General features: G+C 44.8%; 2 protein-coding genes across 5 annotated transcripts in view; one reads left to right on the top strand and one right to left on the bottom strand.

Moving 5' to 3' along the window:
* Positions 1–25140, top strand: part of fars2 (phenylalanyl-tRNA synthetase 2, mitochondrial) — a 139812-nt gene that overhangs the window by 14758 nt on the left and 99914 nt on the right. For 2 of the 4 annotated variants that reach the window (XM_024803668.2, XM_076888656.1), the window contains exon 2: positions 23144–23466. In XM_024803668.2, the coding sequence (XP_024659436.1) occupies positions 23162–23466 (305 nt within the window). In that variant the 5' untranslated portion in view covers positions 23144–23161. Of the gene's footprint in view, positions 1–14397; positions 14419–14535; positions 14674–23143; positions 23467–25140 lie in introns of those variants that run through there. The other 2 variants (XM_076888655.1, XM_076888654.1) reach the window with 2 other exon arrangements.
* The window catches only part of cidea (cell death inducing DFFA like effector a), a 281200-nt gene that overhangs the window by 208501 nt on the left and 47559 nt on the right, over positions 1–25140 (bottom strand). The gene's annotated exons all lie outside the window — the stretch shown is intronic.

Below are 25140 nucleotides of genomic sequence, written 5' to 3'. Positions count from 1 at the left end.
TATGCCGGCTGTGAGCACCACCAGGGTCACAGTGTGTGAGGTCAAACATAACAGGTACAGATATTAAAGGTGGGCGTAGCTACCACGATACCTGACACTGCCACCTCTTTGGGGGGAATTATTGCAAATTTGACACACCTGATGGGAAACACTGGCATGTTCATTTTGGCTTTAGAGGGAATCGCGCTGCTCATAATGCTGTCCCAGCTGTTTCTTTTTTCCTATTTCTTCTCATTAGCATCACTTTTCCTTTTCTTTGTTTGCCTTTCCTGTCTCTGTTGCTTTTCCTTTTCTTTTTGGTTTCTATTTAATTTCTAATGTTAAAGTTCTACTTCTATTCTCTGCTTTCTTTAATTCGTGCTTTTTTCCTTCTCTTTCCCTACTTCTTGACATTATGAAACCAAACTCGTCTTTCTAAAAACATTCAGTCCTTGAACTCATGAGTTGAGTCTTTGCATAAATTGGGGGCTCGTCCAGGATGCTCTGGATTATGTAGAGGCTGAGTTTTCCTGTCAGCTGACAGCAGGATGATTTGAAGTGGTCACTGTAATATCTTGAGCAGGTTGTGGGCTCTGAAGTGTTTTATAACCGTCCGTGGTGGAGGATGTAACTGAGGTGCACTGCATGGTCATATGGTGGTGTTGTCATCATTTCCAGCTAAAGAATCAAACTGAGGGAAGTTAAAGGCAGGAAATATCATAGAAATGAAACAGTTTGATGTCTGATGGAGAAGTTGCTCCAGATGTGGGCGTTTCCTCTTTCAGTCATTTATAGGGCTTTGGAGTTGACGTCACGCCGCAATGCATTGTGGGAGCGCGGCGCCATTTTCGGGGTCTACGAATCAAAACAAACACACTGTGTTGGAACGACGACTAGAAGAAAGATGCTTAAAAGCAGCTCAAAAGAGAATGAACTGTATAAAGACTGATTGCGTCCAGAGGCGAAGCAGCGGTACTTGCAGAAAATAGCGTGCATTGGAAATGTGGACCCGTATGAAATACGGCCGTGGAGTAGAAACCTTGAAGACCAACCGCTATTGACGTAGCCTGACATATTTTTGTATCTTATCTGTGGAGGCAGCGTGTACAAGTCGTCATTCAAGCAAAGGTAAGTCAGCTCGAGTACTGCGTGTGAAATGCGTTTGATTTCCATCCGAACATTCACATTAGTGCAGCATAAATTCATTTATGAGGGGAAATTACAGTGAGAACATGTGGAGGCTGTTAGAGGGATAACATAGTGAGTTCAGTGCATTGATGTGACACTGTCCTGAAGGATTGTTATTCTTTATGGTTAAAGAAATTGCAATGATTTATTAATGTTTATTATAAATAATCCTAATTAAACATCTTGCTTCCATGTTTGTATCCTGTGTCACTAAAAATACATTTTATTTTAGTTTTATACATTGATTAATGACCTGCAGAATCTCATTATCATATTAAGGGATTCATAATTGTCACTTTATGCTTTCTCCATCTCTAAAGTGATGACATCCTTGCATTACATACTTTAGGTTCATTTTCTGCAGGCAGGTTTCTGACAGAACAGACAGATTTAGACTATAACATGCAGCGTTCTATAGATGGACACATAAAGAAATGAAAAATGACATGTATGTGCTAACTTTCTAAACACTTTGTTACATTTATGATAAAGTAGATAAAACACATTTATGTCGGCCTTGGCTCATAGTTCTTGTCTTTAAATGAACTTTGTCTGTGTGTGTTTCAGGTCCTGCACTCTCAAAGACTGAATGAACCAGCATTGCAGCCATGGGTCACTGTGAGCATCACAGGGAAGGTTGAAGCCGCCCACTGCACCTGTATGGCCGGAGTCGCAGAGACCTGCAGCCATGTCGCTGCTCTTCTGTTTAAAGTAGAAGCAACAGTGTTGATCGTGGCACAAGGACTGTTACAGATGAACCTGCATACTGGGTTTTGCTGGGTAATGTGACCAATATACAGCCAGAGGTTGGCCATAAGATAGACTTCTCCTCTTCAGCTGCTCAAAAAAAGGCTCTTGATCAAAACATAAACAGACCATCTGTAGTGACAGGTAAAAGGAGCCGTCCTCAAAACAGAAAAATCCCACCTGCTACTGTGGAGGAGTCGTCACTGCTATAATGCCATAATGTTTTATCTAGGGGTCTAGATTTATGCCTGTAGTGCACTGCCGTGTAAATAATTTGCATTTACTGAATATGTACTGACTGAGTCCCGCTGTTCAAAAGTTGAATAAAGAAACAAACTAATTTTTGCCCTTTTTTTATTTATTTATTAAAACCACTTCATAGAACATCACATCAGTTACAGTGTAGAATCCATGTCCTTTATAGTTTACAAATGACAAAATGTTTACACAAAATCATGAGTGTTTACATGACATCACCCACTACTAACATTACTTTATTTACTGTATCTTTTGAAAAAATACAGCAATTTTAACAGCATAAGACTTAAGAATATTTAACAGGAGCAAGTTTCATTTTCCCTGGTTTTATTATCACACTGTTCACCAAACGCAGCAAACCTTCACCATCTTATCCAGAAGGGTCACCTCTTCACCCTCACATGGAAGAAGTAATCTGATTGGCATGGTGGTATGTTTGAAGCAGGTCCCTTGTGTAGCGCTGGAACCCAGTCACGATGTTTCACCCATTTCATCGGCTGGTTTACTGCAATAATGCCAAATAATTAGCAACTCTATAAATAGAAGGTAGTTCTGCAAAATCACTCATTAGGATGTTTGTTCTAATTTGCTATGAGCTCAGAGCGCATCGAAAATAAAACTAATAGGCTATAAAGAGTGATATGAACATGTTTAGAACTTACCGGAATGAAAATGTCAGGAGCACCAACAGATATTTGGAGATGGAAGAGAGCTGCACGTCAGCTCGTCTCACAGCTGCTATCCAGGCTGGACGCCTTCGTTTGGTAACATCGATACACGAGCTGCCTCATGTTGCTTCCAGGTTGGGAAAGAATGAAAAGAGAAAGCCTTTTCAAGCTTATTGTCTTGCCGGTCGAGTGATCGAACATTGCAGCCGAACACACAGCAAATACGAACCATGGCTGTTGTGTGTGCCTTCGCTCCTTTTTCGCTTGCGCTTTGTTTTGACCCCGAAAATGGCGGATCAGGCCAAAATCCTTTCCACGCCCACCCCTGTGACATCACGCTCCAAAGCCCTATACCAGCCTGCTCTGCTTTGGTTGGATTTTGGCTGAATTTTCAGCAGGATGATGAAAAGTTTCCACTGATGCTCACAAACGTCATATTTCTGCTACATCAGTGTGTTTCCTCCATTCAAAGAGTGGGAATGCTTAAAAACGGTTAGAACAGAAGTTAATGGGAAAGCTGTCGACTGAAAATGACGATTGATCCTGTTATTTCACGACACCTTCTGCTGCCTTTCACACTGCAAACACACACACTTCACCAGCAGGTGTGTTTCTGTGCTGGTTTTCCTCTTTAAAACTCCTCTGTGTCCATCCTCCCTCACATCCATCGCTCCATCGAGCTCAGAAGACCTCGCCATCCTTCAAGTCTCTGAATCTGAACTACATTACCCAGAAGGCCAATCTTCTTCCATGCCGGTGTTGATGGGATTGTAAATGGGGTCATACCCCAGGTGTACGTCTGTAACTGCTTTAGTGGAGCTGCTCGCTAACATCAGAGTGCATTGATGTAATGATGTTAGCGTGCTGCAGGTCGCCAGTGGGCGGAGACTATGGATGTGGAGGAAAATGACTTGACTCAGAGAGAATCAGATTGGAGGGATTTGGGAATTGGTTGGCAGCTGCAGCGCAGCATCAGTGCAGCATTCAATTCAATTTTCTTTATATAGCGCCAAATCACAACAAAAGTCGCCTCAAGGCGCTTTATAGATACAGAGAAAAACCCAACAATCGAGCATCAGTACTCGAAGTAAAAGTGAGCGAAGCTTTTCCTCCCAGATGCTCCTGAAAGGAAACACAGCAACAGGAAGCTGAAGGTGGAGCCAAATGAACAAATCCAGCCCTCCTCATCCACCTCTGCCCTAAAGAAATGGAAGAGTCAGGCATCGCTTTGTAGCTCGTAGTTGGTCGCTAATGGACTAGTCAGACTCTGGTTGCCAAGGTAACCGGAGCCTGAATCGTCCATTAGTTTTCTTTTCTTCCTTTCTTTGCTTCCTTTCCACTTTCCTTTTCTTTGCTTCCTTTTCTTTACTTCCTTTTCTTTGCTTCCTTTCCACTTTCCTTTTCTTTGCTTCCTTTTCTTTGCTTCCTTTTTTTTGCTTCCTTTCCGCTTTCTTTTTCTTTGCTTCCTTTTTTTTGCTTCCTTTTTCTTGCTTCCTTTCCACTTTCCTTTTCTTTGCTTGCTTTTCTTTGCTTCCTTTCCACTTTCCTTTTCTTTGCTTCCTTTTCTTTGCTTGCTTTTCTTTGCTTCCTTTCCACTTTCCTTTTCTTTGCTTCCTTTTCTTTACTTCCTTTTCTTTGCTTCCTTTCCACTTTCCTTTTCTTTGCTTCCTTTTCTTTACTTCCTTTTCTTTGCTTCCTTTCCACTTTCCTTTTCTTTGCTTCCTTTTCTTTACTTCCTTTTCTTTGCTTCCTTTCCGCTTTCCTTTTCTTTGCTTCCATTTCTTTGCTTGCTTTTCTTTGCTTGCTTTTCTTTGCTTCCTTTCCACTTTCCTTTCCTTTGCTTCCTTTTCTTTGCTTCCTTTTCTTTGCTTCCTTTTCTTTGCTTCCTTTCCGCTTTCCTTTTCTTTGCTTCCTTTCCGCTTTCCTTTTCTTTGCTTCCTTTTCTTTGCTTCCTTTTCTTTGCTTCCTTTTTTTTGCTTCCTTTTTCTTGCTTCCTTTTTCTTGCTTCCTTTTTCTTGCTTCCTTTCTGCTTTCTTTTCTTTGCTTCCTTTTCTTTGCTTCCTTTTTCTTGCTTCCTTTCCGCTTTCTTTTTCTTTGCTTCCTTTTTTTTGCTTCCTTTTTCTTGCTTCCTTTCCGCTTTCCTTTTCTTTGCTTCCTTTTCTTTGCTTCCTTTTCTTTGCTTCCTTTCTGCTTTCCTTTTCTTTGCTTCCTTTCTGCTTTCCTTTTCCTTGCTTCCTTTCTGCTTTCCTTTTCTTTGCCTCCTTTTCTTTGCTTCCTTTTTTTGCTTCCTTTCCACTTTCCTTTTCTTTGCTTCCTTCCTTCCCTTTCCTTCCTTTCTGCTTTCCTGTCCTTGCTGCCTTGCCTCCTCCTGTATCAGCTGGCAGATATTGTGCCAACATACCTCTGAGCAGGAGTTTAGGTGTTGGTGCGGGTGCCATCCAGCTCCTCTGCCGCCATCACTGTTAGTAGCGTGTGGTGAGCTCGAGGCAGCAGGCACAGTCGCTCCGACTCGAGTAATGACCCGGCCTGGTATGCTAACTGTATTAGCGATGGGGAGCGTTAGCATTTGTTCTGCTGTCAGAGAGGACAAATTAGCTGCTGCGCTAATTTTTGTGAGGTGAGGGGAGATACAGAGGTGTGTGTGTGTGTGTGTGTGTGTGTGTGTGTGTGTGTGTGTGTGTGAGAGAGAGATAATCCTTTTCTCTCCAAATATCACCCAGGATGTCAAATTGATTTCTCTGGCATGTCTGTGTGTACAGCTTCCCTGCTCTCTCTCTCTCTCTCTCTGTGTGTGTCTGTGTGTGTGTGTGTGTGTGTGTGTGTGTGTGTGTGTGTGTGTGTGTGTGTGTGTCTGTGTGTGTGTCTGTGTGTGTGTGTGTGTGTGTGTGTGTGTGTGTGTGTGTGTGTGTGTCCTCCATCTGTTCAATAAAGTCCTTCCTGAACCTGCTGAGCCCAGCAGACCTTACAGTCTCACACACACACACACTCGCTTTGTTATATAATATGTGAAGTGCTTCCTGGACTCCCATCGTGGCCTCTGACACACCGGGACGATGCTCGTCCTCGGCTTTGTGCAGATTCTAAACACGAGTCTGCGTTTTCCTGCTGTTGTCCTCGCACCGCTCGTCGGGACTCGCTCGCTTCCCTTCATCTGAATCCATGTTTTATGACCTGCGAGGCCTCGTGGGTCTCTGAAAGTGAGCGCCGGCTCCGTCCTGATCCGAGCACTTGGTAAAACTGTGAAAATAAAACATTCAGGCACTAATAAGGAGGCAGCGAAGTGTGTCAGGCTCTCTGAGGGCCTGACACGAGATTACAGGAGAATATAAAAGAGCCCGAGTGGCTCTGTGACGCTGCTGCTGCTGTGCTCAGTCTCTTCATGGCTGCAGGCTGACGACGGCTGTTTTACCAGAGCCTCATAATGTTTCATATTAGCAGCGTGTCTGTGAGGAGCAACACAAGACACATAAACATGATCACCACACAGCACACTCAGAGTTATAGATGCTGTTGTTTGATCCATCAGTGTGGAAGCTGATTTCAGTCTATCCACAATCACAGTGTCACAGGTGAAATTACGAACCAAACAGTGAACGTGAAAAATTTAAATTTAATGCGAAATCAAATTTAGAGGATTTCCAAAATAAAATATAACACTGCAACAGGAAATGCCATGCTTTTGACACAATAAGTCTAAATTACAGAATAAAACATCTGACCTGGCGTGACATCGAAAGTCTACTTCTGAGATTAAAAAGTTAAACTGTTGAAACAAAATTACTAAACGAAAAGTCACGTAAGAAAAAATCTGACATTGTGAGATCATCATCATCATCATCATCATCATCATCATCATCATCATCATCATCAGTTTAAGTAAATAAGTCAACACTCCAACATAAAACTCATTGGAGAGAAAGCCAGCATCAAATCTTATTTTGAAATATCTTAACTGCGACATAAACCACGTTCTGGTGACTAAAGAAAACTCTTAATTTTGAAATAAAAAGCTGACATTACATAAGAAAAGATGAAAAAAATCATACTCTTGAAATTCTAATTGTCTCCCTTTTGATACAAAGTCAGAACATCAAAGTCATTTTTCACTGAAGAGCAAGTAACAAGATAAAAAATTGTAAAAAAATTAGACAAAGTTAAAATGTAATAAAAATTCAAAAGTGCAAGATAACAGTGAAACTTCTGACTCTTAATTTGTCTTTTTTAATTAGTCATAAATCTTTGTTTTTCTTTTTTATGGAGGCAGCGTGACTCGGTGTTCAGGTGCGTCAGGTTGAAACTGTTATTGTTAAAGTTTCTTCTACACTGAACTGAAACATTAGAGCTTCATTTATTTAAAACCTTTCAAAGCCCATTTTTTAAAGGCACGCTCCCGATTGTGTAACTAATTTTAAATCCCCACATGAGCTAGTGCAATATAGTTTTTACACATGAAACCAGAGCTTACATGCATTCAGATCTGATCAGCTGTTCACAGCACTTTCTATGGTGGAAAAACGTCACTATTACCTGTGAAAACCGGAAGTGATGTCATTCTTCATGGGAAGTGTAGTTCTTTTTCCCTGCAGAGCCTTTCAAATGTTTGCTGGTGTGTTTGACTTTGTTGGAAATACTTTATTTTGACACTGTTTTATTTTGCAAATTGTGCAGAATAATATTTGTGTTTTTCCTGCAGTTTATAAATTTCTCAAAAATGAAACTATGACGACACTCGAAATAAACCTCCTGTGGTTGGACTTTCGAACTTCTTTGCATTGACAGTTTTGAGGGACGCACCTCAGTAGGGATGTTCCTGTGGTTACTCTGGACTTAATGCATACATATTATGAAAATGTGAATTTAATGGTTGTGTTGATGTACAGCAAGTTGAAATGCTCAAAAACGTCACTGCAGCAGGTAAAAATATGAAGATAAACTCTGGTGGACTTGGGTCTGTGATGGTCTTTAAAGGGTTAATGAGTTATCAGTGAGAGTGAAAACCAGACGTGTGGTTTGTGCTCATGTGTCCTACAGTGATCAGCCCCCCCGGAGAGCAGCCCCCCTCCCTCGTTACTGCCTTCCTGATCTGTCTTTGTTGAACTACAGTCTTACGTTTGACCTGATAGATCACAGAACGGATCACACGCTCTACTTCCTCCTGAGATTCGGTCACATTTGTCGAGGCAGAGCACGCCTGCACGTGGAGGATTGTGCTGTCAGTCAGGTCGACCTGCACGTCACCTGATCAGCCTTTCATCCTCGCTCTGCCGCCAATTACCTCTCAACACGGCTCGCACCTGCCAGCCGCCGACTTCGCACGCTTCCTCCGCCGCTTCCTCCGCCGCTCTGGTTTCTACAGACGTGGCAGTTTCCAGTGAAGAACAGCCGCTGTGCATAAAGAAGATCCCGACTCGGTTTTAAAGGATCACGCCATAAGCTGGCTCTCCAGAACCAGAGAGTCAGAGTTTATCTGCAGACAGGTGGATAAAAAACAAGCTTTCGATTTCATTGGGCGCTCTGCGTTATCCTCTGTGATCTGAGCCGTTCTCAGGAACGTTCTGCTGTTCAGGAGGAACCGTGAGTCTTAAAGTCTGACTGTGGGTCTGAAGACGACATTCAAGGCAAGGAATAAGGGTCAAAAACTGCACTTCCTCTAATGTCCACTAGAGGCTCCAGCAGTGACTCGGTCCCTAAACACATTCAGAGTGTGGCTCACAGCAGTCACCTGCAGCTGCTTTATTCTAAGGTAAAACCCAACAATGCAGTCAGGGCAGCCTCTGCAAACGCTGAGGAGGAAGACGTCTGCTTTAACTGGAAGAAACCTGCAACAGAACCAGGCTCAGCGAGCGGCTTCCACCACTGACTCCATGGAAATAATGGACATAGTTAAGCCAGTGTGGGTGCCTTAAGTCTGCACTTTTTTAGTGGCCAGCAGGGGGCGACTCCTCTGGTTGTGAAAGGAGGGCCAGAAGGAAATGATCCCACTGCTAAATCATGAAACACTTTCCTGGGTGGATCATAGTCAGCTCCAACATGGAGAGCAGCTTTATGAGTCAGCTAATGCTAATAATGCAGCTTTGGTGCATGAAAGACAGAGGACCAAAGATCGCTAATCAGCAATATCAACAGTAAACTACAAATCAAAGTAGGCACGTGAAGTTGGTGCCTACAGGAATAAATCCAGAAGGAAAACAAAAGGAAATAAAATGCAACATTTCCATGTAAAAAAATAAAAAAATAAGAAATAGGATGCAAAAAAGGTGAAAATTAAATTTAAAAAAAGGTAAACATTTAAGTAAAATGTTTAGAAATTGAGTATAAAATTGGAAAAATGTAAATAAAAAAAGAGGAAAATAAAATTTAGAAATTGAAATTAAACTTAAAAAAATAGAAATGTAATAAATCCTGTAATAATCCTTCTCCACACTCTCCTGTCATCCGGTTTTAAATAACAGCAAAGAAGGCCAAACTTTTTTTATTTAAAGGGTCTGGGTGACAACAGGAATCATAATTATTCTAATCATATATTCTGTTAACTACAGCCTTTTTAGGAAGTCACTCTTTCATTTCTGTATGTTATTTATTGTTGCCGTTTCGTTCATTCTGACTTCCAACAAGCTTTGAGTGACTGAGTTTATCTGCCAACATTAAATGTGAGCAAATCAGACCTTCATCTGCGACGTGTTTCTGTTTTATAAGAATAAATGAAACATTACCGTCTCTGTCGGGGATCTGCAGCCTCCAAATGAACCGTCTTCCATTTGTCTCGTTCAGAATTTCACGGCTCGTTTTGCATTTTATTTTCATACAAACACTTTGTCTATTTACAGCCGCAGCGTGTTTTCATAAAGCTGCTGAAATGTGTCAGCGTCGTGCCAATACTGTGTAATTATCAGCGAGCAGATTCCTGCCTGCCGTCACACCCAGAGGACGCCGCCGTGTGTGGGTGACAGCTAAACGTCTGCCTCCATCAAATCCCCAAACACGGCAGATATGAATTGCAAAGCGCCGAAATTGGCTAAAAACCCCTCCCTGTGTGTGTGTGTGTGTGTGTGTGTGTGTGTGTCTGTGTGTGTGTGTGTGTGTGTGTGTGTGTGTGTGTGTGTGTTTGCAGCATAGTTTCAATTTCCAATTTGCAATCTTTCCAGTGTCTCCTCAGCATATGTTTACTGTATCGCAGCCAGGATTCTCACGCCTACACACTTCCTGTCTCTCTCACACACACACACACACACACACACACACACACACACACACACACACACACACACACACACACTCACAGGTGGTCGGTGTTTCAGGTCGTCCTGCAGTCAGAGGTGAAGCTCCATCCAAAGTTATTTTTACCAGTGAATGTGAGAACCTGAGCGATCAGAGCGACTTTAAAGCGAGCTGCTGTCGGCGCTGAATTATTGAACGTTCTGAGGCAGAAAGCGTCAATATTACAAACACCTTTCATCTCAATTACATTTAAGCCGTACAGGTTTCTCCGCTCGCGCGGGCGGCACAGAAAGGTGAGATGTTTTGTCTTGGACTCGGCTCGCCCAGGGATCCAAAGCCACGCCACGTGATTGGGTCACAAAATAATCATCATTCTGATTTTGTCTTGATTGAAATCTCTATAATTTAACATCATGTTTGACGTGAAGTGAGAATTCAGCGGTCCAGAGTTCCCAGTCTGAGGGTTCAGCAGGGGCGCCCCCTCATGTTGGTCTGTTAGCTCAGAACATTGGAACCGCCCAGTCGGTCCATGATGGCGGCAGGGAGCGCAGATGGAGACGCTGTAGCCTGTACCGCCACTGTTGTGTGTCTGATGGCTAAACGAGCCACGCCCACAGCACCGAACATGGCGCCTCTTTAAGTTGCATTTCTACGATAACCTACACATTTGAAAAGGCACCGCTTTTACTTTGAAGGCAAAGAGCACCCCCTAGCAACCAATAGAGGGTTTTGATGGTTGCAGGTAGCGGTTGCGGAACAGCTGTGTTTCCCTAGTAACCAGTGGTTACCAGGTAGATCTTGAATGGGCCTTTAGCTATCAGTTTGACACTGATTGCCAGCAACCTCCAGTAACCAGTCAAAACCAGTAAGGGAACAATACTGGCTGTTGACCAGTCTCCAGGTCTGAGGCCTAAAGCACGCCAGGACAGTAAATCATGTTCCTCCACGTGTGGCGACGCTGCAGTGCATCGTGGGTGATAATTTTTTACTTTGCATACTCCTGACAGTAATGCCTCATCTTTGTGTTTGTTGCATTCATGAACTTTAAGAAGTAGGATAATAAAAAGAGTTTGTTTACATTTAACCACTGCGCATGCTGCAACAGCTGCAACAGCTGCAACAGCCGCGGTTCTTTACATATGTTCTTTAAAAATGTGCCACCCAAGCACTAAATTAAGAAAAGAAACCTAGCTGAACCTCGGGGGCTAGCGTGGATGAATCCTCATGTGAGAGATTTGTTTGATGAGCTCCATCTGCTCTCAGACTTCAGTCAAATTAAACTCAACCTGCATTATTTTTGTCTTTATTTTGCTAAAAGTTTAGTTTCTTGCTAAAGTTCGTGCAGCTGGGCGTACCTGCAGCAGCACAGGTCGGACTCGGTGTCCTGCAGGGCTCTGCAGCTACACGCTGATAAACACATCCGGCTGACGGCGCGACGCCGGTCACCCGATGGGCTTCATCCGTGCTCACGGTGGTGTTTGTGGCGTCCTCTGGACTGTGGTGGCCTGTGAGCTGGATAGACTCTGTCGCTGTCATAAGCTTCAGGTCTTCTGACTCCGTGCAGATATTTCCGGCCCTGGCAGTGAAGGTCGTCGGCCTGCTGTACGGGAACTTCAGTTAACTTTGTGTTTTGCCGGCTCCACATATTCCAGCTGCTGTTTGCTGAATCTGACAGATCGGGGGAGAAAAACCGAGCTTTGAGCTGCCACAGCAGAGGATGATTGATTCGGATCGGCCCTCGCTGTCCCTCAGGACGGCGACGGCTCTGACCGATCGATGCACTGACTGACTGACCGGCCTCTTACATTCATAAAGAAGCTCCGAGCTGCCGCTGCCGGACTGGATTTCCATGAAGACAAAGAGTTTGCCGACGGCACAGAGCCTCCATGTAATATTAATGAACGATGAGAAGGAAAAAAGGAGTATTACAATGAAAACAAATAAATCAGGGAGGATAAATAATGCTCGTCTACGAGCTCCGCTGCTGTTTCATTCACAAACTCCCTCACGTGAAGCCGGCACTGCTCAGGTGTTTCAGGTGTTTCCTGCAGTGCCGCAGTGACCCGGAGGCTCCTGGAAGGGGTTTTTAAAGCCATGATTAAAGCTGACGCAGGTTTAACTGGACGTCTGTTCTTCAAAGCTGGTTTCAGTCATGTGACTGGTTCAGGTGGGAAACAGGAAGCTGGAGGAGACTTTTTCTCCTTTTTCTTCCATCATACTCAGTGTGGTGAAGGCAGCTTCTCCCGAGCATCTCCCCTCGTTTAACTGGACTCAGAATAAAAGTAAAGTTTCTGTCGCTGCAGAGAAGAGAGTGTCTGTGTGAGCAGAGACGACAGCAGACTGCAGGAGAGGAAGAACAAACAGGATGATGGACGCTGAGCTGCAGTACTGTGCAGTAGTGACAGTCTCACAGTGCAAACCTCTGGTTACGCTGAGAAGAAGAACTGCAGAGTGACAAACGGCTCCTGATATGAAGCGTATCACATCATCTGTAACATGGTGATGGCAGCGTTATGGCCGTGATCTGATGTGTTGGCGTTTTTCCTACACCATCATTGTAGTGTTGTCCAGGGTCAGTGCTGCAACTGACCAATCACATTGTCTGGATATTCAGTTAGCATTAGCCAATGAGTTAGCTAATGCTTTTAAAAACTATCAGTACCAAACCAACACAAGTAACCTAAATTTGACTAACAGCAAACCAGACGTCATCGTGTATTTATTGTATGTTTATTTATTTTTATAGATTAATAAAGGAAAGACTGGAATGCTTCCCGTTTGTTCCAGAGTTTTAATCGTGTCCAAATTCATGGGCTGCATCCTCCTGAGGACCCGGCCTTCGCGGTCTACGTGGGCGGGTCCTCAGAAGGTCGGGTCGGCCGGAAGTAAACAGCGGTGAAATGTGACGGTCTATCTTTCTGATTAGCGTCACCGCTGTCTCGGTGGAGTTTAATCAACTCGGCCGTCTGCTCCTTGCTGACGTCACAGTGGCTATAGGCTGTGTTTTAAATACAACCGTGATGCTAAATCTATGATAAGAACTCTACCGCAGCCTCATACGTGGGACCTTCAAAAAGCTACGATGGTGTTGAAATCAAGCTGAAAGCTTTTAAGGAGAGCGTTTGCTAATATTTGCACGGTGGCTACGTCCTTGTTTCCACACTCTGCGGCGTGAGCAGCGGTTTGTTGTTTATCTCAGTTTAAAACAAAGCAGTTTGGAGGCACATTTTACTTCCCAGACCATCAGTTTTATTTTGTTTTTCTTGTTAGCCTCTCCTGACAGCTCACTTCTGCTCTAGCGTCTATAAATCAAGCGAACCTTTAGCCTTTGTGAGCACTGTGTGTGGGGTGCTGCTTCAACAGATGCAACAAAGATGGAGGAGGAGGAGGACGAGGTGACAGTGTAGGGGGGTTAAAGAGAAGCTTGGGGAGGAGGAGGAGTGAAGATGGATGCGGGGTCGTTCCGGGACGTGCTGTTTTAAATAAACGTTGCTGTATCGACTACAGCGCCTGTAAATCCTGCTGCAGCCCGGCCGCCCCACAGGCACACTTATCATGACACACACACACACACACACACACACACACACACACACACACACACACTCTGATGCATAGATGCTGCAGTCGCGCTGCTTTATGGCTGCATATATACAGCGTGTCAGGCAGATAACTGTCCTCCTTCACACCGCAGGTCATGAAATAACCGACGTTCCTCAGCAGCAGCAGAACCACGCGCACATGAAAAACTTTATCAATCAGTCAAACTTTATTAGTATAACACATTCGTACAGGTCAGCATGACTCAGAGCGCCTCGCGGGGGATTTATTAAGCCGATACGAGGACAGATCAAATGTAAACACAACAGTGTGAAGCTGGAAGTCAGAGTGAAACGAAGGAAGGTGGATTAAACTCGACAGGATGCTACAAATCTGAAATGATTCACGAGCGTTTTCTCAACCATCCATCAGAGTTTGGGCAGGCTCGTTTCCCTCGGGCAGATCCAGGTTTCACTGCGTTTCTGTGATAATTAACTTGAGAAGATTTGAAACTTGCTACAGATACATGATCCATAAAGCTTACAACCTATTATTGCTAAAGAACACACACACATTGTGTTCAGGAAGCACGAACCTGAGCAGTGAGTCGCGCCACACTGTCCTGAAGTCTCGCTCTATCGTATGAACTGTATGTCAGAGCTGCATTAATTATTCATGCCATTCAGTGAGGAGCTGGAAACGCTCCTCAGGGATTTGGGTCCATGTTGGCACAACAGCCTCACAGAGCTGATGCACATTTGTTTGCTGCATTTGTGATATGAATCCTGCTGCACCACAGCCCAAAGGTTCCTGAGGTCTGGTGAATTTGGAGGCCATTTGAGTGCCGTGAGCTCATCATCATGTTTTAAAACCAGGTTTACTATCTGAATGTCGCAGCAAAAACTCATCAAGCCGGGCGGCGTTTGGTGAGCTGTGTGAATTGTAACCTCAGTTCCCTGTTTTTAGCAGAAAGGTGTTGAACGATCCTCTGTAAACCCTAGAGACGGTTGTGTCCGTAAATCCCTGCAGTACTCTGTCGAGCTCATCTTTGATCAACAACCATACAACGTTCAAAGTAACTGAAATCCCATTTCTTTCCATTCTGATGTTTAAACTTTAGCAACTCCTGAGTTGGTGCCATGTGATTAGCTGATTAGATATTTGTGTTAGCAAGCAGCTGAACACCTGATACCTGCTGAAGTGGTGAGTGTGGTGTATACCTCAGTGTTAGTGCAGTAATAGCAAAGCTGACTTGGATGTAAAGTTCCATCAGTGTCAGATAGATGCTGCATAGCTAATTTACAGCTAGCTGGCTAACTGCCACCATGTTGGCTGTTACTTTGGAAAGCAAGTGTTACTTACACATCTTTGCTTTCTGCCACTGATGTCTAAAATCTTGTGTAGTTTAGTTGAAATATGTGTCATGGATCAGTTTAGCTGCTTAAAGTAGCTAGCCAATTGTATCCGAGTTTGCCGGCTAGCTTTAACTTAGCTGCGGTGTCTGATGTTAGCTAACCTGATGTTAGCTAACATCAGGCGCAATAAAGACGGCCTTTTGTCCTCTTGTGTGTCATTTCGTGACATTTGTGATTAGTCAACTCTATTTCTAAGCTAATACTAGCTAGTGTTGCTAACTGTTGGAGCTAAAAAGGGAAATAGAGGTGTTCTGAGTGGGTACGAGTATCTAACCCTTCACTCAAATTTATTGTGCATCGTACAGAAAAGACTCCATAGGCTGTTGGAGGCAGCAGAGAGATTCGGGGAAGATCTTATTGCATTAAAATAGTTAGTAATACATGAAGAAAATGTTAAAGTGCACGTTTATCATGGCAGTAGACTAGCCTAGAAGGTTTAGTCTCTACAAAGTAAGATAAAAATGATATACTTAGTCCATTATTGGGTGCATAATTTACTGTAGACATAAAAAAAAAAATCATGTAGTCATGCATCACAGGGTAACATCTTTAAAAATCTGTCATTATAAGGATAGAAGTGAGTTTAATGCTCCTCTACGGCTCATAAAAGATGTTAATGGATGTGTATTTTTACTGCGTTAAACCATCACCACTCTGCATTTCATTCAGGGAGAATAACGGCGAGAGGGGGGCGTCCCAGGTTGTGTAACTGTCTGTGCTGACGAGTGAGTTGTGTGTGTCGTGAACAGGAAGACAGACGTGAGCCGCAGGAAGTGGTCACAGTGCCAGAGAGGGACTCCCTCTGATGGGAGGGGGCGAGTGACACTGATGCTCCTGCAGAGGCGGCGAGAGAGAAGCCACCTGCTCATTCACACGCTGTCGGGTTTCCATCACTTCAGAGGACATCACATGACTTCTGTTCATTTCCTGCAGAGGAAACAAAACAGGTCAATAATTGGGAAAGACGCCATCATTGCCCCGGAGCCCTCCCGCCTACGGCTACCACCATCAGGCTGTCACTGTGAAGTTTAACCTTTAAAAATAACCTTCGTCCTCTCATTAACGTTGACACACACAGTACGGACGCACACACAGACTCGTACAGAAACAAATAGATAAATGAATTCGGGGACGTGCCAGACGTCAAAAGGTCCCTGAGTGTAAGCACCTGTTTACATGCAAGCTGTCCTCAGACGTGTACAACATATACTTATAGTTTTATTTAGATACAGCCGGACCTGAATCAAACCGTCTTCAGTTGGCTAATTTACATTTTTAGTGTTGGTAATGTCACTGTGTTGGTTTGTGTTTGATACAAAAATATTCCACTCCTCTGACTTTGACTGCTGTCTCTTTCTCCATCTTTGGTTTCTGCACAGGAATAATAAAAACTAAAGTGATCACTCAGGCTCCTGTATATGCAGCAGGGTTTGGATTAAACAGGATTCAAATGAACGCTTGGCCAGCTGGTTGCATTAGCAGTTAGCATTAGCCTGTGAATGGGAACGGCAGTGATGCTGCTGTAGATTAACCTCTACAGCTACGTTCCTATGCTCACCTCCAGCTCTGTGTAGTGACCATAACAATGAGATCAAACCAAATCAGACCAAAGTAGCAGAAATTAGTTTCCTCTGAAGGGAGTCTGGGCTCCGCCTTGGACTGGATGAGGAGCTCCATCTTTTCAGAGGAGCTCAAAATAGAGCCACTACTCCTCCACATCAAAAGGAGGCAGTTAGATGGTTTGGGTATTTGATTAGAAGGCCTCCTAGGTGAGGCATGTCCTACCAGGAGGAGGCCCTGCAGCATCAGGGCCTCCTTCTTCTGGAGGAGGCGGCTGCAGCAGAAAATGGATGGATGCTATTCGCCTGTAACTTTCCTAAACAGCCTTTCATTCTCCTCAGTGTTGAACTTCATTGCCTCGCTCTTTCAGGATATTCTCAAATGGTGATTTGATTGGCTGCTGATCACTCTGCCGTCTGCAGAAGTTGAATTTCTCTCACCTTTAAGCGCAGCCTCGGTTTAGCTGAGGTCCCAGAGCGTCCTGCCTCGGATGGACGTTTGCTGGATGAATTTATGTCAGGTACAGTACGTCTCTGTGCCTGCAGGCCTCTCCCTGCTCCTCTCTCCCTCTGCAGTGTGTAATTTACCGCCTCTCTCCATCACGGCGTCACTTTTTACAGGCTGAATGAATCCCTCTGCACTAAATCCGCTGCTGGAGAACGCCCCTGTGTGCGTTTGTGTGTCGCTTTACGTCTTCGTGTCACTCGCACGGCGCTGAACTTCACGTCTGACTGACGTCCGTTTCATCACGTGCGCCTGCGCGTGCGTGTTCACGTGACACTGTAACCTCGGCGCCCGTCGGGTTTGTCTGAGGCGCCGTGTTTCCCGCTGTCTTCGTTTTCTGTCACATCCAGACTTCTTTTCTCCGTCTTTCTGACGCGCGTTGGACTTTTTTCCCTTTCTTGTCGTGTTTGGACGGAGCGCCGCAGCGCGTCCTTGGCGCCGTCTCTCTTGCCACCTTTCTTCAGCTGGCAGCTTCAGAAGTCACATCACAGCTTCACCGTTGGCTGCAGCCCGATGCTGGTTAGTCAGAACAACTTACTGGCAGCCAAACAAGGGAATTTCTCAGCAACTTTCACACATGATGAATCATGTTTCACTTCCTCCATCGCCACACATTTTATCTGCAACAGTAATTTGTCACATTTCTCTTGTTGGATACTTTATTTGTTCATTTAATAAAGAAACAGCGGAGTGTGGAAACGGTTTTTACCCACCGCCGCACACAGATTGGACGCTCGCCTTTGACTCAGCCACTCATGTGCTCATCTTTAAAAGACTAATCTTGGTCTGAACCTTAAGCCTTGCTCAGAAAAAGACGTGTGGGAAGTTATTTTTGTTGTTTCAGTACGTGTTCCTTCTTCTGAAGCCTGTGCTGAATTTGGAAAAAGGGTGTTTGAATACACGCCTCCCTCTGCTGGGACTCGGCTAAAGAGTTTGTCCAAGTCTCTTGATCGCACGTGGACATCGCAGGCCTCTGCATGTGAAAGTAATGAAAGCTTAAGTACGTCAGGAAATCAGAGATTGTTTGTGACAAGCACATTTGTGAATCGGGCGTCTCAGCAGGTCCACCAAACCTCCGCCTGACCCTCATCAATCTGCTCCTCCTGTGGGTGGAGGGTCGTTTCGACTGATCCCGATTTTGGCTCGATGAGTGACAGGACGTTAGTGGGTGGATGGATCCTTCAGGCACACTCTCGACCGTTTTAGTTTGCGACAGCAACCCTCACTCTAAAGCCAGTCCTCCACCTGCTGCACCTCACAGAGGACCTCCATGTCAAAGGGAGGACTGCAGATACCCACTGCAGTCTGAGACGGAGGACTTGGAGTCTGTCCCAGTGTGCACTGAGAGTCTGGAGGTTTAGAAAAAGTCAAAGAGGGGAAAATCTGCAGCTCTGGAGGAATAAACTCAGCAGCTTTGTGATCTCTGTGCTCTTCGCATGAGACAAAAAGGACGACGACTCACAGCGTCGTGGGAAACATCTGGGTTTAAACAGAAGTCTTATTGGTAAACACCTCCGAGCTGGAGGGAATCATCGTTTCCCTGAAATCATCTGCTCGGGGGAACGAGTTCCTGGCACTCTCTCCATCCTGTTTTCCCAAATTAAATGTTCCAGAAGGTCAACAGCCGTGTCAGAGTCTTCTCAGACACACCGACTCCAGCTGTTAAACATCCTAATCTGTGTGTGTGTTTGGACACGGCTCGGGGTGAACGAACATGGAGCTGCGAGCAGAGCGGCGTGGTTACCCGTACACAGCCGCTCTGCCACAGGACTCATTAAAATTTGATCTGATCTAATGTTTTGCTTTGCTCGACTTCTCGACTCTGTTTAAAAAAAATCCTTTCCTTCTTTAGAGTCTCTCTCTTCCTCTCTCTGCTCTTGGGTATATTCATTTGGTCACTATGATGAGTGACCTTTGACCTCACTCAAAGGTCACTCAGGTGTGTAACCTGAAATAGAAACTAAGAGCAGCTTTTTGTTTTGTAAAGGCTGAAGATTGAAGTGATATTAAAACATAAAGGAAATGAAGAAACACGAACGTTACAGTCTGATGTTTGGTTGACCCATCCACCAACCCCACCTCCTCCTCCACCTACAGGGAGCTCTTTGAGGTTTTGCTGAGACCTTTGAACTCTTCCAAACTTCAGACCGTCACAGCCAGATTAAAAAAGCTGAAACAACAGCCTCACAAAGCTCATGAGCCCAACAGGAAGTGTGTCCATCGTTGTTTTCATCGATTGGTTCTGATCTTCTGACAATCTTCTCGTTGGGGATGATTCTTCATTTTCACACTTGCTGATGCTGTTACACTAATATGATTATGATGGATTTCTTTTTGCCACAGTCAAAAATCGGAGGCACTACCAAAGCGTTGTGTAATGTTGTTTATAACTCCAGAAATATTCTAAAATCACAATAATTTATTTCCTTCTCTGGAAGCTGCAACCTTTCGTTCAGCCGGCGGTCCGTAAAGCGCCTCGTGTTTCCATCCGTCCGTGGTAACTGCAGCTTAATGCCAGCTCTGCAGTTTATTACATAAACCATGTGTATTTACTCTACATGTGTGTCCGTGTGTGTGGGCGCTCATATGTGCATGTGTGGCGGCGGCGTTTGGCGCCATGGGAACAGGCATATGGTGCTGATCGCATGCTAGGAAGGTCAGCTCCGACGAGAGGAAAAAGGAAGAGACAGAAGCTGAGACGGAGGCAAGTTTTGGACGCATTTTCAGAGTGACGCTCGAGAGAAGAAAGATGGAGGTGTCTTAAAAATCATTAGACTGAACCCCCACAGAGGGACAGCGGCAGGTACGCCCACTGCAGGGCGACTGGATAGGTCACATGACCTTTAGTCAGAAGGATGACAGACGCCTTCACGTTTCTCTCAGGTCCACAGAGAGATTGAAGATTTTACTCATTTTACTCCAGCGTGTGGCATTGATCAATAAATCAGTAAAAAGCTGTTTCAAAGCTTTGGTATAATATAAGAAAGTATCTTTATGAAGCTCAGCAAACCTAATAGAACAAACGACAATGATAAAATCAGTGTAACAAAAACCAATCAGTGCAAATATCAGGATGTTATTAAAGTGACTTTTTATGTATTTATTTGATCGAATGGCCGACCTGGACTTCATGACATGTTGCATTTCAGTGATCGGGAAAGTATCACTGACTAAACCTGGGTCGAGTCAGAGCTAGGCTGAAGCTGGAAGATGCTTCCTTTCAAATCAAGTCTCTAACACTTCCTTTGTTATAACATTTCTTTTAGTGTTTGCCAAACAGGTCAAAATGACCTATGAGGAAATGGATCTGAACCTGATGCTGACCCCAAACAGGTCACAGAGTAGGAGGAGCTTAAAAAGATATCAGAAGTTATTGGGAATGGGAAGAGTTCAGTACATTTAAGTCATTGGTGTTTGTGAACATAAGCAGTTAAAACATGGACGTAGTTTCCAGGTTTGAAGGCGATACCTGTGGTCAGGCTTCAGAAAGGAGGATTATCCAGGGTAGGCTCGTTGGTTAATGACTTTAAATTGACACGTCGTTAGCCAATGAGTGTTTGGTGTCACCGTTAAATTCCCTTCCAATTTCAAAACACTGATATGGGGAAAACACTCACCTCGAGACTTGAGAACAGGATGCAGTAACCCAGAGGGTGGCGTCCTCTACGTCCATCGCTGATGCTGAACAAGAAGCTTTTTAGTTTCTGGTCTTGCAAAGATTGTTGCTGGCCTGGACTGTGGAGGTGAACCTGCTCAGCAGCTACCTCCTTCAACAGCTTAGTCTAACTGTGTGGTTTAAGATGAGGTAAGATGCCCTTATTCGTCACAGAGTTGTTCACATTGTCACAGCAGCAGAGTGGACAGGGCAGTATATATTTATGCTGTTAGTGCAATAACTAAGTGTTGTCATCAGTAAAGCTCACACAGACATCCAGAAAGTAATTTATGAATTACAGATTCCACGTTATTAAAACATGTAATAGAAACATAAGAGGACCCGAAACGCTGCCCTGAGGGACTCCACATGTCAGATGTTAACTTCTTGATCATTTATCCTTGAAGCCTTGACCGTCTGAGGACAAATATGAGGCAAACCATTTCAGGTTGGACCCACACTGACCTCCCATCATTAAACTGATGCTTGTTTTCCTCTCTTTGCCCCTCAGGCTTAATGTTTCAGTTCACAGAAGTGTATTAATATCTATGACGCTGACAGTAAAGCCCACAAACACATTAAAGCTCCACAGAGAGGACGTCTGTTCTGGTCTTTGCATAACCTTTCCTTTAGCGCCAGTTTTCAAACAAATTATGAACAGTGTGTACAAGACAAATCATGGTCGAGCTGCCGTGACCTTTACCGAATATATTAATGCTCCTCTGAGGAAGAATTTGTTGATTTGTCAGCTTTTATTCTATCTTTGTTTGGTACTGTCTGGCGTGATGAATGGTGAAGCCTGTGGGCGATTCAGGCTGTGTCACCTCAGAGTAATACCTCTCGACTCCATCATCCTGTTAAAGTCAGAATAACCTTGAGATGTGTTTTCTGGAAGAAACAGGTTTGTGTGTGTGTGTGTGTGTGTGTGTGTGTGTGTGTGTGTGTGTGTGTGTGTGTGTGTGTGTGTGTGTGTGTGTGTGTGTGTGTGTGTGTGTGTGTGTGTGTGTGTGTGTGTGACCTCCGTGCTGGCCTGTACGGTTCAGTATAATATGACACCAGCTGCAGAGGAAAGGTAAAAAGCTTCTTGGATTAAGGAACAATAATCCTTTCTGCTGCAATGCCACTGCAATGCAACACCCTTTGTCTTATTCAGGGATGCTCCTCAAGAGTGTGTGTGTGTGTGTGTGTGTGTGTGTGTGTACAAATATTTGAGGGGTGTGGGTAAAAGGGCGATGGTGTCGCCTCCTGTCAGAGGATAAATGATGGAAAGCAGTAAAAGGATGGCGCCTCGTTTTAACCTTTGCTGTTTTCGATGTTTGTCCATTAGTGCAATTATAAATGAAGCCGGCAGCCGCAGCGCTCACCTGATCTGACCTCCGCTGAGACGCTGCCGTTTTATTTTTACGCTTCTGATTCACGTCCTCCTCATTTCCCTCCCCACCCTTTTCACCGCAAATGATAAATTCGGAGACTGAAGCCTCGGCGAACACCTGAACCCGGCAGCAAACAGCAGGCAGTCGCAGTCAGAGAGGAGCGGGTGAACACGGCGGAGCATTTATGAGCTGAAGAGACAGATATTTACCTCAGGAGTCGGCCGAGACCTAAGCAGACCTTAAGAGAAGCAAATATGAGTAATCAGATGGAGAAACATGTCATTCTGTCCCTGCTCATTCAGAAATTGAGCATCTTTAGGAGTTTTGCTGCCCTTTAGTGACCCAACACAGCCCCAGGAAAGCTGTTTTCAATACGCTGATGGCATATGATTACATATTATTATTATTATCAGTTTAACAGGAATAGGAAGGGAAGAGGCAGTCCTGTCAAAGTCCAGTACCTGCTGAGATTCACTCCGACTCTGACTGCAGATGGATCTGAAAAATCAACAGCTATGAGGTTATAGTTGTTATAGTTTCCCCGAGAGTCTGATCACCACAAACTGACTTGGCTCAAAGTCGGACTGCGACTGTTTGGAGACGGGCTGCCAGGTGAGAGGCAACCTGTGCAGTCATCGTGCAGTGTTGCACACTCGCAGCCTACTGCAGAGGAGACAGACAGGCCACGCCCATCGCCACAAACAGATTGTTGCAATGTGTAGATGATCTGTGTTTAGCAGCAGCTGTTTGGAGACTGGTTGCCTCCCACCAGGCGACCGGTGCAATCAAAAGTGCAACATCTTCCATCTCTAGGTGACCTTGTTGCCTGGCGCCATCTTTTGTTTCCTAGTTTATTTCCTCGTTGCTTTCCAGGCTGTCGAAACACAAACAGACCTTTAAACAAACGTCCTTCGCGTTTTTCAGGTGACGTTTTCATGGCGATAAAACTACAGCTGATGTTTGTGGCTTTTTTGATGTGTTTATAACATGAAACCAACATTTTCCACATATTTTATTGACCTTGTTTTGTCCTTGCAGCTTCGTGGATTTGTCATCATGATATTCGCCCCGTCAGTCCTCCCTTATCTTCAGCCTTGGCCCCGCCCTCTTCTTCGCCACCTCCTGTCAGAGTTCTGGCCTAATGGCTGCGCAGCGTCATGGAGACGGCTGAGCACGAAGGGCCACGCCCCTCAGTCTGTGATTGGTCAGGACTCGGCGCAGGTGTTAGGCCAGTCATACCCGCGTGATGACTTCACCAACGTCACTCCAAAGATCTTGGAAAAGGTGGGCCGCAACCTCCACAACCAATCCCATCATCCTCTCTGGCTGATCAAGGAGCGCATCAAAGCTCACTTCTACAGGTAGGCAGCGAGTGCGGTCGTCAGCCAGGTGTTGTGTTCAGTTTAAATGCTGACTAACTCTCTGCAGGCTCCGTGGGTCTCTGGGGACGGCCGAGTGTAAATTTGGCTGCAGTGAAATATCGTTAAAGCTGCTGCTGATTCTCGCCATCAGAAATCTATCACAGCGACGGCGAGCGCATTAATGCTGCATTCAGAAGTCATTAAGCAGTCACTGCGAGCGTGAGCTGACATTGGTTTATGGCTCTGCCTTTTAGCAGGTCGTGAACTTTAGTCTTTAGAAAAGCCTGTGTGCTCTGATAGCAGCAGATGACGAGGAGACCCCAGAGCTGCTGGGTAATCTCCACGCTGCTCCTCATTACTCCCACTTTCCCTCCTCCTTGTTCCCTCCCTGACTTACACCCTGCCTGCCCACCAGCCTTTGTTTGATCGATAAAACTTTAAAACATCTAAAAAGCATTTAGTTTTCGTTTATTTGTGACAAGGAAAGCATCAAATTTTTCATGGGCCACATTATTAGGTACACCTCTGGAGGTATTTTTAATCCACTGCAAACCCCTCTGTCACAAACTTTCCACTCACAAAGGGCCCACGGTTCCAGTTTTTTACTTTATAATTGAGGGTTGGGTGGAGTTAGGGAGGGCATGTTAGCAGGCAGCGAGGGAGAAGGAGGTGAGAGCAGAGACTCTGTTGTAGCTGCAGAGCAGGAGGAAGAGAGGAAACCTCAGAAGGTTCATGGGTGGAGTGAAGTGCAGAGGGTTGGTGTGACTGAGGAGGATGCTGGGAGCAGCTGAAGGAAGAAGAAGAAACAAGAACAATCTAACGGAGCAGACACGTCTTTGATACGGACGTTGGCGAAGCTCATATATGTGCGTGCAGATCATCTATGTGCGTGCAGATCATCTACAGTGGGGCAAAAAAGTATTTAGTCAGCCACCGATTGTGCAAGTTCCCCCACCTAAAATGATGACAGAGGTCAGTAATTTGCACCAGAGGTACACTTCAACTGTGAGAGACAGAATGTGAAAAAAAAATCCATGAATCCACATGGTAGGATTTGTAAAGAATTTATTGGTAAATCAGGGTGGAAAATAAGTATTTGGTCAATAACAAAAATACAACTCAATACTTTGTAACATAACCTTTGTTGGCAATAACAGAGGTCAAACGTTTACTATAGGTCTTTACCAGGTTTGCACACACAGTAGCTGGTATTTTGGCCCATTCCTCCATGCAGATCTTCTCGAGAGCAGTGATGTTTTGGGGCTGTCGCCGAGCAACACGGACTTTCAACTCCCGCCACAGATTTTCTATGGGGTTGAGGTCTGGAGACTGGCTAGGCCACTCCAGGACTTTCAAATGCTTCTTACGGAGCCACTCCTTTGTTGCCCGGGCGGTGTGTTTTGGATCATTGTCATGTTGGAAGACCCAGCCTCGTTTCATCTTCAAAGTTCTCACTGATGGAAGGAGGTTTTGGCTCAAAATCTCACGATACATGGCCCCATTCATTCTGTCCTTAACACGGATCAGTCGTCCTGTCCCCTTGGCAGAAAAACAGCCCCATAGCATGATGTTTCCACCCCCATGCTTCACAGTAGGTATGGTGTTCTTGGGATGCAACTCAGTATTCTTCTTCCTCCAAACACGACGAGTTGAGTTTATACCAAAAAGTTCTAC

The sequence above is a fragment of the Maylandia zebra genome, linkage group LG9 (assembly GCF_041146795.1).
Source record: "Maylandia zebra isolate NMK-2024a linkage group LG9, Mzebra_GT3a, whole genome shotgun sequence".
Taxonomy (NCBI): domain Eukaryota; kingdom Metazoa; phylum Chordata; class Actinopteri; order Cichliformes; family Cichlidae; genus Maylandia; species Maylandia zebra.
This window is presented reverse-complemented; position numbering and strand designations above follow the sequence as displayed.